We start from the raw sequence: 19,355 nt of genomic DNA, 5'->3' as shown, positions 1-19,355 counted from the left end.
TCCAGTGGTCATGTATGGATGTGAGAATTGGACTACAAAGAAAGCTGAGTATTGAAGAACTGATGGTTTTGAACTGTGGTATTTGAGAAGACTCTTGAGAGTCCCTTGGACTGCAAGGAGATCCAACCAGTCCATCCTAAAGGAAATCAGTCCTGAATATTCATTGGAAGGACTGATGCTGAAGCTGAAGCTCCACTACTTTGGCCACCTGATGTGAAGAGCTGACTCACTGGAAAAGTCCCTGATGCTGGGAAAGATTGAAGGTGGGAAGAGAAGGGGATGCCAGAGGATGAGATGGTTGGATGGCATCACCAACAGGATGGACATGAGTTTGGGTAAGCTCCGGGAGTTGGTGATGGACAGGGAGGCCTGACGTGCTGCAGTCCATGGGGTTTCAAAGAGTCAGACATGACTGAACAACTGAACTGAACTGAATTTGGTGAGCTGATTTGTAAAATACTGCAAAATGGGTCATGGCAGATTCAAAGTCACCTGTAAAGGAGGGAGTATAAGCTTATGATTGGCCATGGCCTTTCAGAATATCCACAGGGGAGACACCCTGGCCCCTGGGGAGGCCTGTCCGGGCCCAGAAGCACATCCTTCCAGGAAATGAACCTGTCAGGCTGATGACACCACTAACTCTCTCTGTTTCCATCCCAGGCTCCCAAATGACTCTCTGACTATAAATGTTGATTGACTTACAAACAAACCAATGAACCATGAACTGGACTTTGTAGATAACTCCACTATAGGGAGAGAACAGGCTGATTATTTTTTTATCCATCCAATATTTCAGCCTGTGCATAGCTTGATCTCACATGAGAAATGATTGTTAGTGTTCAGGTTTATACCTCAGACTCTGAATTCGGTCAATGTAAGTCAGCCTGTCCAATCCCAATGAACAAATCGGGTCTAGTTTCAGAGCCTGCCAGACAGAACGGCCCCTGGGTGGGTGGGAGGGTTCACTGCGACGAGGCCTTCTCAGCCCACCGCCAGCCTCTCTCCCAGGAGACCCCTGGCACAGCCAACACCTTTCCTGGAACTCTGCTTTCAGTCCTGCCTTAACTGAGACATGGGGACTGTGCCAGGCCCCTCAGCAAGATGCCGACCTCTCTCTCCACCCCTATTCTGCCTCTGAAGAAGCTTGAAAGCCTCAGGCAGAGGGATGAGCGCTGGCCTGGGAGTCAGGGGCTCTAGGTTCAAATTCTGACTCTGAACCAAGTCACTGTGGCCCTGAGCAGGCCCCTTGGTCTCCTGGAGTTCACATGGGCTGTGTGGCAATTTGGATTAGAGGACACCTGATATCCTAAAGGCTGTAGGGGAAGGAAGGGACAGAGAGGTTTGGCCTGCAGAAGCTGGGCTGGGAAGGCCAAGCAGGGAGATGCAGACGTAGGGCTACACTATCAAAAGCAGGCCCCTCTGACTGCAGAGCCCCAGGGGGATGGTGGAGAACAGGGCCGGCTATATCCATAGCAGAAGCTGCATTTCCCCCTCGCACAATCAGGAACTGAGCTAGTTTGGTTAGGGGTGCTGCTAGCTGGTCCCCAGGAATGGGGTTGTGTGCCCAATGAGTGTGTGTGTGTGTGTGCTTGCATGTGAATGAGTCTCCCAACCTCTCTGAGCCCCAGTCTCCTCTTTCATTGACCATTAAAAGAGGACATAGTCAATCATTTAGTTCATGACTTCATTCATTCAACAACTATTCCCTGCACAGCTTTTCCATGCCAGGCACTAGAGAGACAGAAATGGTTAGGGAGCAGCTTTGGCCCCAACAGAGAGGCTGACAAAACTCCTCTAACAGTAGGGGGAAATTCCTCTAACTTGCCGCATCGGTTGTGCCCATGTGCCATGTGGGATCCAGGGCCAGCTCCTGAGCAAGGCCACACTGGGCCCTGAAGGACAGATGTGGGAGGCTGCAGGGCAGACAGGAATCCTGCCAGAGAAAGTGGCAAGTGCTAAGGTCCTGAGGCACCCATGAAAGAAATGTCTGATGAGACAGAACTTGTATGGCATTGAATTAAAGTCACGGTTTCTGTGTCTGTCTCCTGCACCATGTTGTGAGACTTTCTAAGGTTAAGGATGACTGGATCACCTCCCTGTGTCAGCCCTGAGCAGAGGCGCTGGCATGGAGGAGCCATGTTCCAGGCAAGGTCAAGGGACAGAAGGGGGGAGGTCAGGGCAGGTCAGGAGGTGGACAGGCAGGTGGATGAGCCCACAGTCCCTACAGGAAGAGGGGCAGGGCGGTCTGTGGGGCCCTACCTCTGGGACCCTCGGAGCCAGGAAGGTGGCCGCGTACTCGGCCAGCGCCACGTCATTCACCATGTTCTGCGCCATCCCGGAGAGCAGGTGGTTCTCCACCCCGTGTCTGAGCAGCTCCTGAAGCAGGTGTGTGATCAGGTGGTTTCCTCTCCTGGCACTTCTGGACCAGGGAAGCCAGCTTGGCCTGAAAGGATGAGGGTGAAGACATGACTGGTGGGGTCCATGGACGCTGGGCTCCTATGGGGGCGGGACGGCTGAGTGGGAGGGGCGGGGCACTGGCTCCAGGTTTTGCTTCCCTCTGCTGCTGCTGCTGCTGCTAAGTCACTTCAGTCGTGTCTGACTCTGTGTGACCCCATAGATGGCAGCCCACCAGGCTCCGCCGTCCCTGGGATTCTCCGGGCAAGAACACTGGAGTGGGTTGCCATTTCCTTCTCCAATGCATGAAAGTGAAAAGTGAAAGTGAAGTCGCTCAGTCGTGTCTGACTCTTAGTGACCCCATGGACTGCAGCCTACCAGGCTCCTCCGTCCATGGGATTCAAGGCAAGAGTACTGGAGTGGGTTGCCATTGCCTTCTCCACAGCCCTGCCTTAGGACTTCGGGTGGCTCAGCTGGTAAAGAATCTCCCTGCAATGGGGAAGACCCAGGTTCAATCCCCAGGTTGGGAAGATCCCCTGGAGAAGGGAATGGAAACCCACTCCAGTATTCTTGCCGGGAGAATCCTATAGACGGAGGAGCCTGGTGGGCTGCAGTCCATGGGATCGCAAAGAGTTGGACACGACTGAGCGACTCACACACACACACACACACACACACACACACACACACACCCGTCTTAGCTCAGCCTCCTTCCTGCCATCCCTCCCTTCACCCAGAAGCCAGAGGCAGCTTTGAAATCAAGGGGCCACACTGCTGCCCATCCCTTCTGGATGCCTTCTGGACGGGTCTTCAGCCCCTCCACCAACCAGCTATGAGACCAAGCTCCTCTCTACCCCGTGACTTGCTCATCTGTACAATGGGCATTGTTGCCACATCAAGACAGAAGGAGACGATGCAGACAAAGCACGTGCATTGGCCAGCCCAGGCAGGTGCTCACGCATGAAAGGTAGAACCGTGCCTCTCCAGCCCCACCACAACGATAACCCTGTTTCTCATGCCTCGTGTTCCAGACACAATGATCCACTCCCCACCCCCGACACCCCAGAACTTCCTCACTACTCTTCTGTGGCTCCTACATGTCCTGAGCCCAGGAAAACCTTGTGCAGATCTGTTCAGAAGCCAGCCTGGGTAGTGCCACCCTGGGCAGGTCCCCCTCATGCTCAGAACTTGGGTCCCTCTGTGCCCAGGCTCCTGGCTCCTGCTGTCCCAGGAGTAAATCTTTACATCTGTGGTTCTGTCTTCTCCATAGCCTGGGAGCTCCTTAAGGGCAAGGCTGACACTCTCCTGGATTCCCTGCACTGTCCTCGCTCCATGGCTGTGCACAGGAGAGATCTGTTATGTGGGTGACTTGAGTGTGTGACCCTCTGGCCATGAAATGACCTCCCGTGTCTGTGCATGTTTGGAGGAGCTGCTCCACGGAGGATATGATGACCCCTTCCTGCCAGAATTCCCTTCCAAGCCCAGCCCAGAGAGGGTCAGGGACCTTTGCACATCAGTTTCTAGGCAATGATGCCCAAGTGCCCAGTACTGCCGGTACATAGCAGATGACGAAAATAACAGAGGAGCAAGAACACCTCCCATTTTCAAGAGCATTACAGTTTGCGCTCTACTTTTCCATCAATGCCATAGCCACTGAGGGTCAGAAGAAGCTGGGAGAGCAGGCCAAAGGGTATCACTATTATTTCAGAGGGGGTGGGATTCAGCAAAGTCAGTAGGGTCTGGGGGCTCAACTATGTCCTTCTAATTCCCAGCCCAGGGCCCCTCCTGGCCCACCATGCCCAGAGAGTGGGAAAAATGGACAGTCCCTCCAGGCACTTGGCACTGCTCAAGTCCAAGTGCCATGTGTGAGCTTACACGTGTCATCTCACCCAAACTACATCTTCGATGAGTGTATTAAACCCTATGAGCCCATAATGCCTTATCTGGGAATGTGTCCTCAGGAAATGTCTAGATGCATGGAGAAAACTTTTCCAAGAAAAAAAAGTGCAGCATGGTGCTTTTGTGTGATAATGCAAAAGAGACAGGGAGGGAGCTAGAGAGGCAAGGAGATTGGACAGAGGGGTTTGAACACCCGCAGGGTCTGGAGGCTTTATGAACTGCAGTCTCCTGCTTTAGATCTGGCAAGAACGGCAGCTTCAAAGGCTGGTGAAGACCCACGTGGCACAGACATACCTACGCAGGTAGAGTAGGGTCTCAGACACATGTAAAATATACTAAAAGAAAATACATGAAGACGCTAACTTCAGAAGGGAACCTGGGATGCTGTGTTTCTCCTTCTTCTTTCCACTGTTTTTATACAACAGGCATGGACTAGTTCCTAATGGGAAAAATATCGGGTTGGCCAAAAAGTTCTCTTGGATTGTTCCATAACATCTTACAGGAAAATCCGAACAAACTTTTTGGCCAATCTAGTACTACGCTCCCTTTTTCTCTTTTGAAAGAGGTATTTCATGCTGATTTCACACATGTATTACCTTCAAAGGCGTCACAGCCAAATTCACTTCATGGTGCTTTTTCTGAAGTTCATCAAGCTGAAAGAGAACCAAGATTTTTGATAACGCTGAGTGGCGGGTACCACAGCTTGCTGCGTGTACAGGCAAGCCGTGCTCAGAGAGCTTGGCTCGCATCTCTTTTCCCCCAGGAGTTGGTGGTGAGAACACAGGCCTTTCCCATCAGCTGCTCGACCAGATCAGAGGAGGAAGGATTCTCTGAGCACCAGAGAATGAGCTCTGCCAGACCGCAGGTGATGAAGCCATTCTGTTGCCTTTTCCTTGAGGAAGCAGGGCTTCCTAGGTAGCTCAGTGGTAAAGAAATGGCGTGCCAATGCAGGAGCTGCAGGAGACACGGGTTCTATCACTAGGTCCCTCCCCCTGGGGGAGGAAATGGCAACCTATTCCGTTATTCTTGCCTGGAAAATCCCACGGACAGAGGAGCCTGGCATGCTACCGATCATGGGGTTGAAGAGTCTGACATGACTGAGCATGCAAGCATGCAGTCAGAAAGAAAGATTTCCCCATTCCCCATGCAGAGGTTGCCAGAGTTTTTTGGTGCGGTCTTAAACCTATAGGCGTCCTAGACAGATGCCTGAGTCCTGTGACTTTGAGAAAGTCAAGTCTTCCTGTGCCTCAGTTTCCTCACCTGTAAAGTAGGTGCCGTGTTGTTGCTGTTTAGTCACTACGTCGTGTTCCACTCTCTGCGACCCCGTGGACTGCAGCTTGCTAGGCTCCTCTCGTCCATGGGATTTCCCAGGCAAGAATACTGGAGTGGGTTGCCATTTCCTTCCTCAAGGAGTCTTCCTGACCGAGGGATCAAACCAGTGTCTTCTGTGTGACAGGTGGATTCTCTACTACTGTGCCACCTGGGAAGCCCAGGGGTAATATTACTGTCCACCTCACGGGGAAGATTGGATGAGGACTCTATGAATCGATTCCTGTAAAGTGCTTAGGGCAAGGCCTGGCATCTGGCCAACATTCAGTGAATATAAACCATTATTATTCTCTGCGGCAGGCACATGTATGAAGCCACCTTGGACCTTCCAGCCTAGCCCAGTGCCCAGGTGAATACCACTGAGTGATCCTCACTGATGCTCTGCAGAGTAGAATTGTGCAGCCAAGTCCTGCCTTAAATTCCTGACCCATAAAATCATAAGCTACAATAAGATGGGTGATCTGGGAATTCTTCTCACTCACTCTCTGATTTTCTCTGTAATCACTACAAGAAAGCTAGATAGATAAAAGCCCTTCTTCCTCTCCCCCAAGCTCTTTTGACCTCTAATACTGTTTTCAACCCTGCATTACCACAATCAGAAGCCATATGTGTGTATACACACAGATGAAACTATACTATACAAAATGCTTTACATCTTGTTCTTACGGCTTGCTGTTGTCATTTAATATAAAATCCTGGGTGTTGATTCCACCTTAATACATACAAACCAATCATATTCTTTTAAAATCTTGCACATTATTTAATCATGAGATTGGAAGAAAATTATTTAACCGATTCTTTGTTTATGAAAATTTATATTGTTTCTATTTCTTTGCTTTAAAAATAAGACTTTAATGAACATTTCCATATATCTATTTTGGCACACTTCTCTGAATATATCTGAAGATTAAAATGCCAGCTCCAAGCATACGGTCTTCTATTCAAAATGCACATCGTAATATTTGCGGGCTTGGATGAAATCTTCTCTCTACTTCAGTGTAAGAAATAGCATGAATATATTGCTGTGAGCTATTCCCTTCTCTTCCCATGGAGAAGGGAATGGCAGCCCATTCCAATATTCTTGCCTGAAGAATTCATGGACAGAGCAGCCTAGTGGGCTACAGTCCATGGGGTCGCAAAGAGTCAGACACTACTGAGCAACTAACGTGTATACTGGGTCATTTGCAATTAAAAAACAAATGAGAAGTGAAAAGACAACAGAATGGGAGAAAATGCACATCCTATAGCTAATAAGGAACCTGTACCTACAATATATATAAACTCTCACAACTCAACAACAAAAAAGAAACTATCCAATTACAAAATTGAGGGAGGGAGGATCTGAATGGACATTTCTCCAAAGAAGACACATGAATTGCACATAAATACATGGAAAGATGCTCAAGGTTATTAGCCATTAAGGAACTGCAAGTCAAAACCACAATGACATGGCACCTCACACCCACTAGGACGATTAGCAACAAAAAGACAGACAGTAGCAAATGTTGGTGAGAACGTGAAGTTGGGACCTTCATCCATCACTGCTGCTGCTAAGTCACTTCAGTCGTGTCCGACTCTGTGCGACCCCATAGACAGCAGCCCACCAGGCTCCCCCGTCCCTGGGATTCTCCAGGCAAGAACACTGGAGTGGGTTGCCATTTCCTTCTCCATTCACTAGTGGTAATGTAAAATGAAGCTATCAGAGACAGATCTGACAGTAACTGTGATTAAAACGCTTAATAATTATATTACAAGACTTTCATCAGAGAACTGGAAGCTATCCAAAGGTAACCAAATGGAAATGCTAAGACTCCAAAATACAATACCTGAAATGAAGAACTAAAATAATGAGTTTAAGAGCAAATTTGATCACCTAAAGAGTATTATATAACTGAAAGATGGATTAGAAAGAAATATCCAAACTGAAGCAGAAAAAGACAAAAAGAATGAAAGTAATTTTTCAAAAAGACTTAAACACATATTGGATATGGTAAAAAAAAAAAAAAAGTTCTAACATGTGTATAATAGGAGCTATATTTTTCACACATCAGTGACAGACAGGACAAAAATGTCATCTTACCTCCCACATTGAGGGCACAATGAGAAATATCCCCCCATGAATGGCTTTGACTTTGGAAGTGGGTGCCAGCATTTTATGGAAAGCAAATTTGCAATATGTATTTACGATGAGCACTATTTCTTCTCTTTGAACCAGTAATCCCAATTCTCTGAACTACTGTAAAAAAAAATGATATATGTGCTAAGTCGCTTCAGTTGTGTCCAACTCTCTGCAACCCAATGGACCTTAGCCCACCAGACTCCTCTGTCCATCAGATTCTCCAGTCAAGAATACTGGAGTGGGTTGCCATGCTCCTTTCCAGGGAATCTTCCCAACCCAGGGATTGAACCCATGTCTCTTGGGTCTTCCACATTGGCAGGCAGGTTCTTTACCACTAGTGCCACCTGGGAAGCCCCCTTTTCCTTATAAACATACTTGAATATGTAAGAAACTCCCCCTACCCCCTGCTTCATTTTCTTTGAACATTACACCCGCTTGAAGGATCTTAGTTCCCTGATCAGGGAAGGAACCTCGGCCCCATAAAAATGATATATAAATTAATGGAAATAACTATAGATCCAACAGTAGGGGAACAGAAATCACAAACACCCCATAGACTACTGCACAGTCCCAAAAATAACGGACATAAAGGCTATGAAGCAATATGGATAGAGGACATAAAACTCCACGTATAGTGTATTCGATTATACAAAAAATGCATTAAAAGGAGTCAGAAATCACATCAAAATGTTGATAGTATATTTTCACTCATCAGTTTGTCAAAAAATATATAAAATGTGATATGATTCAGGGTAACCAGTTGTGGGCAAGCAATTGCACTCATTCCTGGTGAGAGTATAAATGACATAACCATTTTGGAGGGCTAGTTGCCATTATCGATCAAAGTCAATATAGCCTTTGACACAGTAATTCTTTCACTAAGATTTTAGCCTTTGAATATGTTGCAGAAACATACTGCAAGATAGATGGATAAAAATGCTTGTAGAACAAAGTAACAGAAACAATTCAGATTTCCATAAACAAAGATTCCATTAAGGAAGTTATGGTTTGGCCTCTGGAAAAATAATATGCAAGAGTTTAAAATACTGTAGTTCAATTTGCATGTATTGATTTGAAAATATCACCAAAATTTTGCATTAAATGATAATATCAAGATACAGAATATTTCTGTATGGTATGATTTCAGTACATGAAAACTCAGCAGTGGCCACAGGACTGGAAAAAGTCAGTTTTCATTCCAATCCCAAAGAAAGACAATGCCAAAGAATGATCAAACTACTGCACAATTGCACTCATCTCACACACTAGTAAAGTAATGCTCAAAGTTCTCCAAGCCAGGCTTCAACAGTTTGTGAACTGTGAACTTCCAGATGTTCAAGATGGATTTAGAAAAGGCTGAAGAACCAGAGATCAAATTGCCAACATGCGCTGGATCATCAAAAAGCAAGAAAGTTCCAGAAAAACATCTACTTCTGTTTTATTGACTATGCCAAAGCCTTTAACTGTGTGGATCACAACAAACTCTGGAAAATTCTTCAAGACATGGGAATACCAGACTACCTGACCTGCCTCCTGAGAAATCTGTATGCAGGTGAGGAAGTAACAGTTAGAACTGGACATGGAACAACAGACTGGTTCCAAATTGGGAAAAGGAGTACATCAAGGCTGTATATTGTCACCCTTATTTAACTTCTATGCAGAGTACACCATGAGGAAGCTGGGCTGGAGGAAGCACAAGCTGGACCAATCAAGATTGCTGGGAGAAATATCAATAACTTCAGATATGCAGATGACACCACACTTATGGCAGAAAGCACAGAACTAAAGAGCCTCTTGATGAACGTGAAAGAGGAGAGTGAAAAAGTTGGCTTAAAACTCAACATTCAAAAAACTAAGATCATGGCATCTGGTCCCATCACTTCATGGCAAATAGATGGGGAAACAGTGGAAACAGGGACAGACTTTATTATTTTGGGCTCCAAAATCACTGCAGATGGTGACTGCAGCCATGAAATTAAAAGATGCTTGCTCCTTGGAAGAAAAGTTATGACCAACCTAGACAGCATATTAAAAAGCAGAGACCTACTTTGCCAACAAAGGTCCGTCTAGTCAAGCTTATGGTTTTTCCAGTAGTTGTGTATGGATGTGAGAGTTGGACTATAAAGAAAGCTGAGCACAGAAGAATTGATGCTTTTGAAGTGTGGTGTTGGAGAAGATTCTTGAGAGTCTTGCAGTCTTGGACTGCAAGGAGATCCAACCAGTCCCTCCTAAAGGAAATCAGTCCTGGGTGTTCATTGAACAGGCTGATGCCAACCTGATGGGCTGATGCTGAAGCTGAAACTCCAACACTTTGGCCACCTGATGCAAAGAGCTGACTCATTGGAAAAGCCCCTGATGCTAGGAAAGATTGAAGGTGGGAGGAGAAGGGGATGACAGAGGATGGGATGGTTGGATGGCATCACTGACTCGATGGACATGAGTTTGAGTAGGCTCCGGGAGATGGTGAAGGACAGGGAGGCCTAGCATGCTGCAGTCCACGGGGTTGCAAAGAGTCAGACACGACTGAGAGATTGAACTGAACTGAACTGAGGCACACAAATAAGTACTGAAATGTGGGTACATAGGGTTGAAAAAATAGAAGTCAGAAGGGGTTGGGGTTGAGGGGGAGAAAGGACCATATTGCTCTGCATTTTTTAAATATTGAGATAATTTTAGGTTTATATACAGTTTTTTTCTTTTTTATTTTTCTTACTGGAGGATAATTGCTTTACAATATTGTGTTGGCCTCTGTTATGTACAGTTTTTTTTTTAAATAATAATACAGAGAGATCTCTTGCATATTTTGCCTGCTTTACTCTAATGGGAACATTCTGTAAAAATATAGTATATTACAACCAGGTATTGATGTGGAGACAATGTACCATTCTTTTTTTTTTAATTTATTTTATTGAAGTATAGCTGATTTACAATTTTGGGTTTTTGTTGTACAGCAAAGTGACTGTTATACCTATATATATGTTCTTTTTCATATTCTTTTCCATCATGATTTATCACAGGGTATTGAAAGTAGTTCCTTGTACAGTACGGGGCTTCCCAAGTGGCTCAGTGGTAAAGAATCTGCCTGCAACGCAGGAGACACGGGTTTGATCCCTGGGCCAGGAAGATCCCCTGGAGGAGGAGGAAATGGCAACCCACTCCAGCATTCTTGCCTGGAAAATTCCAAGGACAGAAGAGCCTGGTGTACTACGGTCCATGGGGTCGCAAAAAGTCAGACATGACTGAGCGACTGAGCGACAGACACTGTACCGTAGGACTTGCTGTTTATCCATTCTATATATAACGGTTTGCATCTGCTAATCCCAAGCCACCATTCTTACTTGGATCTCTCTACTGTGTGTGTGTGTCCCAATTTATGAACAATTTTACCACCTACACAAGCTTGTGTCTCCACCACCACAGACACAATACTAAACCATTCTAACAACTGCTCTTGTTGCTTTTTTTATATTCACACCCACTTACCTCCTACAGGAAAAAGACTTTTATTTAGGTACCATTTGACTTTTTAAAAAGCTATATACATGTATTCCTGGAGGAGGGCATAGCATCCCACTCCAGGATTCTTGCCTGGAGAATCCCATGGACAGAGGGGCCTGGTGGGCTACAGACCATGGGGTTGCAAAGAGTCAGACATGACTGAAGTGACTTAGCATGCATGCACACATGTATTATTATTTTTAGATCTAATAGAAGTTACCCAGATGGAGGGATTACAAGGCTTGTTTTTCTTTCCTATACTGCTCTGTACTTTCAAAATCTAATAAATGCTTGCAAACTGCTGGAAATGTCCAGTGAGCTCTTAATTCTTCTTTCCACTTTCTAGTCTTGCTGGAGTGAAGGAACGTTAGTTTACAGGCTGGAAAGGAAGTGTGGGCCCAGCCTACCTTGCCCTTGAGATGCTCCGCTTCCTCGAGAGAGGACTGCAGCTCGCGGTGCGCAGACCACTGGTCTCGGAGCTGGCGCTGCAGGGTCAGTACTTGGTGATGGAGTCGTCTGATGTGCAGCCTGAGGTCCTCCTCGGAGGCCGAGGCTTCCCGGTCCTGGAGCTGAGGAACCAGAGTTGAATGCAATTCTTAGGTTATCTTCCAAGTAATCTGCCTTCATCAACAGACAGTACCTGCTTTCCTTCTTGTGTTTCTGCTTCTATGTGTCTCATAGTCCACAGATTTTATAAAACAAAGTAACAGAAATCATTCCAAAAACTATCAGTCAGCATAAACATCATTCTCACCCATTTATTATCTTATATTTTCAGTCTCTCGTCACTGATTCAATGGACATGAGTTTGAGCAAGCTCCGGGAGTTGGTGATGGACAGGGAAGCCTGGCGTGCTGCAGTCCATGGGGTCGCAAAGAGCCAGACACGACTGACTGAACTGAACTGAACTGAACCCAAGTACACATACGAGTGAGCAGCCCCTGCTGAGTTTCTTGAGTAGGGGAGTTGGGGAAGGTCCAGGGAATCACAAAATAACATTCTAGAGTGTTATTTTTTAAGCTTATTTTGGCATATGAAAACTACGCAAATGGCACGGCATCCCAGAGTTTGTTTTAATAGATGCCCGTCACCATCGTACTGAAACACAGTATGATGACTGAAATCTAGTGTTCACATCCAATTATGAGATGCTTATTACACTAAAGATTCATATATTCACAAGAAAGAGAAGATACTGCATTTTCCTTAAGCACTTTTCTTGCTGCTGCTGCTGCTGCTAAGTCGCTTCAGTCGCGTCCGACTCTGTGCGACCCCATAGACGGCAGCCCACCAGGCTCCCCTGTCCCTGGGCCTCTTCTTGGGTCAAACCTGAGCAGGTTTCATATGAACATCAAGTAAGGAATTTCTGGGAGGGCAGAAAGTGAGAAGGCTGATTCATCACCTTGAGAAATGTGGTCAAATGGTGGTGATACCACTGCCCCCAGTGGTTCTGGACTCTAATTTTTATTTTGTAATAACTTATAAATACATACACATAGGCAGGTTATATGTGTGTGTATATGTCTACACACACACACACACGGCTTCCCTGATGGCTCAGTGGGTAGAGCATCTGTTCTGCCTGCAATGCAGGAAACATAGGAGGCAGAGGTTCGATCCCCGGGTCAGGAAGATCCCCTGGAGGAGGGCATGGAAACCCACTACCAGCATTCTTGCCTGGAGAATCCCATGGACAGAGGAGCCTGGAGGGCTACAGTCCACAGGGACTCAGAGTCAGATGTGACCGAAGCAGTTGGGCATGTGCACACACACACACACACACACACATATATATAGCCGCATATTTTTTCGGAGAAGGCGATGGCACCCCACTCCAGTACTCTTGCCTGGAAAATCCCATGGACGGAGGAGCCTGGTAGGCTGCAGTCCATGGGGTCACTAAGAATCGGACACGACTGAGCAACTTCACGTTCACTTTTCACTTTCACGCATTGGAGAAGGAAATGGCAACCCACTCCAGTGTTCTTGCCTGGAGAATCCCAGGGATGGGGGAGCCTGGTGGGCTGCCGTCTATGGGGTCGCATAGAGTCGAACACGACTGAAGCGACTTAGTAGCATTTTTTCTATATAACATTTATATGCCATATATATCTTTTGTATCCTGCTTTTCTCCCTTAATACCATGTCATGGTATTAAACTAACCTGTTGTTAGTTTCTATATGGCATCCTGTGGTATACCGAATACTCAGATTATTCTAATATTCTGCTGCTGTAATTGGGGATGTGACAGAAAGCCTTATCTGACACAGCTCTCATTCTTCCCCTGAGGTCATCAAAGGGTGACTTTCTGTATCAAGAGCCTGAGCATCATTAAGCTCTTGATTCATGCTACTAAGGTGGCCTTGGGAGGGAGCAGTCTTGCTAATAATAAGAGCTCCAACTGCAATAAGTCAGGGGCTCCAGAAACCTGAGACGTTTCACACAGCCCTGCTCACGGTCCCAGCTGTCTAGCTTTCATTGGAAGCAGCCTCCCTGGGAACTGAAAGTCCACAATACATCTCTTCCACGTGTTCCTGACCTGAGTGTGAGCTGGCAAGAGGGGAGGAGAGAGAAGATGGCAGGGAGGTAGAGAGGACAAAGTGTGACTTGGTGGCTTGTAAGCCAGGAATACGATAGCAGAATGTGTTTTTTTTTAATTAATCCACAAAGCGTGGGCCTGAGATTCACAGACTGGGCCCCCTCAAGAACAGATGGGTGCTCCGAATGGCTCTGTAAAATCTAAGACTTGCAAAACAACTTGGCCTTTCTGGGAAGTTTGGTGTCTTCGCTGCCTCCCTGCTCTGCAGTGACTTGGGTTTCATCCCCAGCATCCTGAGAGAGCGTCCACAGGACATTCTAAAGAGGATGAGAGTGCGGCGTGGAGGCCAGCCCGGCCTGCCATGTGGGACTGCCCCAGACAGTGACCCCTGTTACTGGAAGCGACGGCCAGAGCCTGGGGCAGGCACACTTTCAGAGGCTCTCTCCACTCTCCAGGGAGGTAGCGCACACAGATGTGCAGCATTTGCTGACTTTTGTAGTGTAAACGCCATCACGGCCAACTGCAAGCTACAAAAACGGCATCATGGGAGAGATGCGCGTGAGCCACCTCTGCACTGAGTCCATCCTGGAGGGCTGGGAGGAGATGCCCTAAAGTGAGGGCTTCCCAGTTGGCACTAGTGGTAAAGGACCTACCTGCCAGTGCAGGAAGTAAGAGATGTGGGTTTGATCCCTGAGCTGGGAAGATCCCCTGGAGAATGAAATGGCAACCCACTCCAGCATTCTTGCCTGGAGAACCCCCTGGACAGAGGAGCCTGGTGGGCTACAGTCCATGGGGTCACAAAGAGTCAGGCATGACTGAAGTGACTTAGCACACATGCAAGCCCTAAAGGGAGACCTGGAGGGTGAGCAGCAGTTCCCAGGAGAAAGCTGGGATGTGGGAGGAGCAAATCTAGGATCCAGAAGTGTAGAGATTGGGGACCTATCTAGCAATAGCTGACATTTCCAAGGGGCCAGATTGTAACTCACCAGAAGGAATCTGGACTTCGTACCAAGTGCAACAGGAAGACACAGACAGCTTTAAGGGTTTTCATTTTAAACAAATAAAAACACGATCAGGTTTGTGACTTGGGATGAAGGAAACGGAAAGCTTTCCTCCCCCTCCGCCTCCTGTCCACCACCAGTTCCACTGATTCCAACTCTGGTTTTTGTCTGGAATCCTCCGTTTTTGTTTTGTTTTGTTTTGTTTTAATTTCAAATTCCTCTATGCTAGCATCATCTCTTGGCAAATTCCTCTTGACTGTTCTCCTTGTGTCTTCCCTGTGTCTTTATAGCAAACAGCGTTCTTTTTACCACAGAAATGTAATCATGTTGTTCTGACGAAAACCCTCCAACAGTTTCCCAGTGCATTTAGAAGTGATCATAATTAGAGCCTACCAGGCCTTCTGTGGTCTTTCTCATGACAGCTTTCCCATCTACACCTCACACGTGCCCACTGTGATACAGCCATCCCAGCAACTTTCTGCTTTTCCAATAACCCAGGCTTATTTCTGCCTCAGGGCCTGGCCACTTGCTTCTTCCTCTGCCTGGAATGTTCTTCATCTGCTTCTCCTTTCAAACCTGGAAACTCTCAGCTTGAAATTCACCTCCTCAGCGTCCCAGTCCCCACCTGGTCTGACTAGCTGGGATTTGACAACTGTAAGATATGAGGAAACTACACAGAAACAATTCTCTGCAGGCACGAATGGTGACCAATGCAGGGCTACCATCCTTGAGAAAAAGGACACCCAACAAGATCCCTGGAACATTTTGCAAACCATGGCTTAGGGAAATAGATCCCAAGCTGAACGTTGTGGTCCTGTTAAGTGAAACCATAGACTGGGGTCAGGGATGCTATGACAGCTGGGATGTGTGGAACAAAGTAGCAGAGAGAAGTGAACTGCAGAGGAAAAATCCAGACACTGTCTTAGAAATACCCTTGGGTCCTTGGTTGAATCATAAGTGGCACAGCATAGTGCAAGACTCTGAGATCGTGAAGGACAGGGAGGCCTGGTGTGCTACAGTCCATGGGGTTGCAAAGCGTCAGGCACAGCTGAGTGACTGAACAACAACGGAAGCCTAGTATAGAACAGAAGCTGGGAGGTCGGCTGCTGAAGAGATTTTGGAGGTCATGCACTGCTACAAAGATGGCCGAGCCAGAGTGGAGAGTCTTCCGTCAGTGCTCTGAGAACTCACCTGATACCACTGGAAGGCCATGCCCTAGAAGCCAGGGTCATGCTTTAGGAGTGAAATCAAGCCTGGTACTCAGGGGGAAACTGAAATAGACATGCAAGGGAACAATATGATCTGCTGGTCATTCAGCTACCTACTAGAACAAAACTCACTCAACCTGCTCTAGAGGAAGCTAATAAACAGGAATCCCTACAATATGTTCTGCATGGTGTCCAACATTAAAAAAAAAAATTACTAGTCACATGAAGAAGCAGAAAAGTGGGATTTCACTAAGAAACAAAATAGTCAATAGAAACAGACTGAGTGATCTACATATTGGAGTTAGCAGACAAAGCTTCAAAATAACTATGATTATATTTCTTTAAAACACAGGAAAAGATGGAGCAAAATGAATGATAGTATGGAGTATTTCAACAGAGAATCAGAATCTCTTTTGAAAGGGTAAAATGAATATTTGTTTGCAAAATACAATAAAGGAAATTAAAAACTAATTAGATGGATTTACTAGAAAACAGGACATGGCAGAACTTTTAGTGAGCTAGAAGACAGGTCAATAGAAAACTCAAACTGATGCACAAAGAGAGAAAAAAATATAGAAGAGTTTCAAAAGATGTGGGGATAAAGTTAAAAAAAAAAGTCTGGGTTTCTAGGAGAGAAGAGAAAAATTGAAAAGAACAAAATATTTAAAGAACTAATGGCCAAGAATTTTGCAAATCTGATTAATGACATGACTCCACAGTTTCAAGAGGTTCAGAAAAAACCAAGGAGGATAAACATAAATAAAACCTCATGTAGACACATCATAGTCTGACTGCCAAAACCCAAAGATAAAAGGCAAGTCTTTAAAATAGTCTGTGGTAAAATGACACATTTCTGTCAAGGGAAAAAATACAAATTATTCAGTTTCTGAATAGAAACTGTGAGAACCAGAAGACAATGAAATGAGGTCTTTAAAGTGTCAAAAGAAGGAACCATAAAATTCCTACCTAAAATTCTGAATCAAGGGGAAGAAATCTTTTAAAAGTAGAGTTGAAAAACTGTTCTCATAAAAAGAAATCTGAGAGAATTCATCACCAGCAGACCCTAAACTACAAGAAATAAAAAAGCTCTTCAGCTGAATGTAAAGCACATCTACAGAAGCAGAAGAAAGAATGAACAGTGCAAGAACGTAGAAAGACACGAGTAAATAAAAAGAATTATTGAGTGCTTAAAATGATCTAAATAGTGCTTTATAAGGGATGTTATGCACGGAAGCAACATAGTTGACAAAAATAAACAATGAAAAGGATAAAAAGAAATTAATGGAGTTAAACTATTAAAAGATTTTTGGATTCTTTGAGACATGGTAAAAGTACTAAAGTAAACTTTAATGATTAATGGCTACATTTTGAAATATCTAGGGTAACCACTAAAGAATGACACCAAAATGCATGCAAGAGTAAGCCAGTGGAGAAGAAAATGGAATAACAGAAAATAGTTTACCAAAAACAAAGGAAAGAAAGCAGGAATAAACGAAAACAACAGATCAGACAAACAGAAACACCAACAAGGCAAAAATAAGCCAATTACACCATTATGGATACGAAACAAAAATGGAACAAACACTCCAACTAAAAAGCAGAGGGTGTCAAACTTACTCAGAGCTAAGTTTAAAAAAAAGCCATATGCTGCTTCTAAAAAATATGCTTTATATATAAAGATACTGATAGATTGAATGGAAAAATATGGATGGTATAAAAAAAGTTATACACCATGGAAACACTAGCAAAAAGAAACTCTTGTGGTTATTTTAATATCAGACAAAGTCCATTTTAGGGCAAGAAATGTGAGACATGAGAGACGTTTCATCATCTTTAAAGACTTGATTTACCAGGAAAACATCATAAACCTAAATCTGTATGTAGCTCATAAATACCTTCAAAAACAAGAATCAAAACTAACATAACAAAAAGAAGGGATCTTAAAAGACATCTCGGTAGATGACAAAACGAATAGACCACACATCAGTAAAGTTATTGAACATTTGATTAGCATAATTAACCAGTTTGGCCTAATTAATACTCAGCAACAGCAGAACATTCATTCTCTACAAGGGCACATAGAATATTTCCCAAAACAGACCATCACGTGGTCAATAAAACCAGTCTCAATGAATTTCAAAAGATTACAGTAATATATATAGTATGTTTCTGACAGCAATGAAATAAAACTAGACATCAATAACAAAATATAACTAAAAAATTACACAGATGCTTGGAAATTCAACAACACGCTCCTAAATAACCCATGGGTCAAGGGAGATATCACAATAGAGATTAGAAGCTGCTTTGAACTGAACAGACATAAAAAGTACAACTTATCAAAATGTGTGGGTTGTAGTTAAAACAGTGCTTAGAACGAAATGCATAGATTTAAATGCATAAATCGCAAAAGAAGAGCAGTTGAAAATCAGTGATCCAAACTTTCAACACAAGAAGCCAGAAAAAGAACAGTCAACTAAACCAAAAGAATGTAGATGGAAGGAAACAATGAAGTTATTAGAAGAAATCAATGAAATAAAATATAGACATTCCTTGGTGGCTCAGATGGTAAAGAATCTCCCTGCAGTGCAGGAGACCTGGGTTTGATCCCTGGGTTGGGAAGATCCCCTGGAGGAGGAAATGGCAACCCACTCCAGTATCCTTGCCTGGAGAATTCCATGGACAGAGGACCCTGGCGGGCTACAGTCCACGGAGTCGCAAAGAGTCAGACATGACTAAGTGACTAAGCACATACAATAAAGAACATCAGTAAAACCAAAAGATGATCCTGTGAAGTGATTGATAAAATTGGAGAGAAAGAGAAGAAAGACAGAGGCAGAGAGATGAGATATGAATTATACAAAGGATACACTGTATATCTTACAGACACTGGAACAAGGTCACGAGCATTTCATCCTAGGAGTCCTGAAAGTGGAGTATTGTCCACAGATGAGGAAAACAAGTCAGAGAAGTCATGGATGGATGTAGGCGGCGCAGAGGTGAGTTTGAACCTTGTTTAAATTCTAAACCCCCTGCTGTCTCCTTTTAAGTCCCAATGTGCAGCGTGATAAGAGGTGTTGGCTAAAGTTGTGGTACTAATCAGATTACAATATAGAAATGTATCAAGTCAACACACTGCACACCTTAAACTTCCACAATGTTGGCTGTCAATTATACCTCAATATAAATAAATACATATATACCAGTAGAGACTCGATAAGTAGAATAATGACTTGAGCTGTTTGAAAAACTGCTTGGTCTGAAAATACAAGCTCTCATCTTAAAGGATAAACACCCTCTCCATGTCCCACCAGATACCCATCTGAACAGCCTGAGCAGAGAGGCAGGCTCGCTTCTTCTTGTCATA

At 44.8% G+C, this 19,355-nt stretch overlaps 1 protein-coding gene across 1 annotated transcript in view; it reads right to left on the bottom strand.

Annotated features, from left to right (window-relative positions):
• The window catches only part of C6H4orf50 (chromosome 6 C4orf50 homolog), a 147,689-nt gene that overhangs the window by 91,327 nt on the left and 37,007 nt on the right, over positions 1-19,355 (bottom strand). Inside the window, 4 exon segments of the mRNA XM_059887809.1 lie at positions 2,260-2,403; positions 2,405-2,443; positions 4,890-4,946; positions 11,647-11,808. Coding sequence (XP_059743792.1) covers positions 2,260-2,403; positions 2,405-2,443; positions 4,890-4,946; positions 11,647-11,808 — 402 coding nt within the window.

The sequence above is a fragment of the Bos taurus genome, chromosome 6 (assembly GCF_002263795.3).
Source record: "Bos taurus isolate L1 Dominette 01449 registration number 42190680 breed Hereford chromosome 6, ARS-UCD2.0, whole genome shotgun sequence".
NCBI classification, from domain to species: domain Eukaryota; kingdom Metazoa; phylum Chordata; class Mammalia; order Artiodactyla; family Bovidae; genus Bos; species Bos taurus.
Note: the sequence above shows the minus strand (reverse complement) of the source record. Positions and strands in the feature narration are given on the sequence as shown.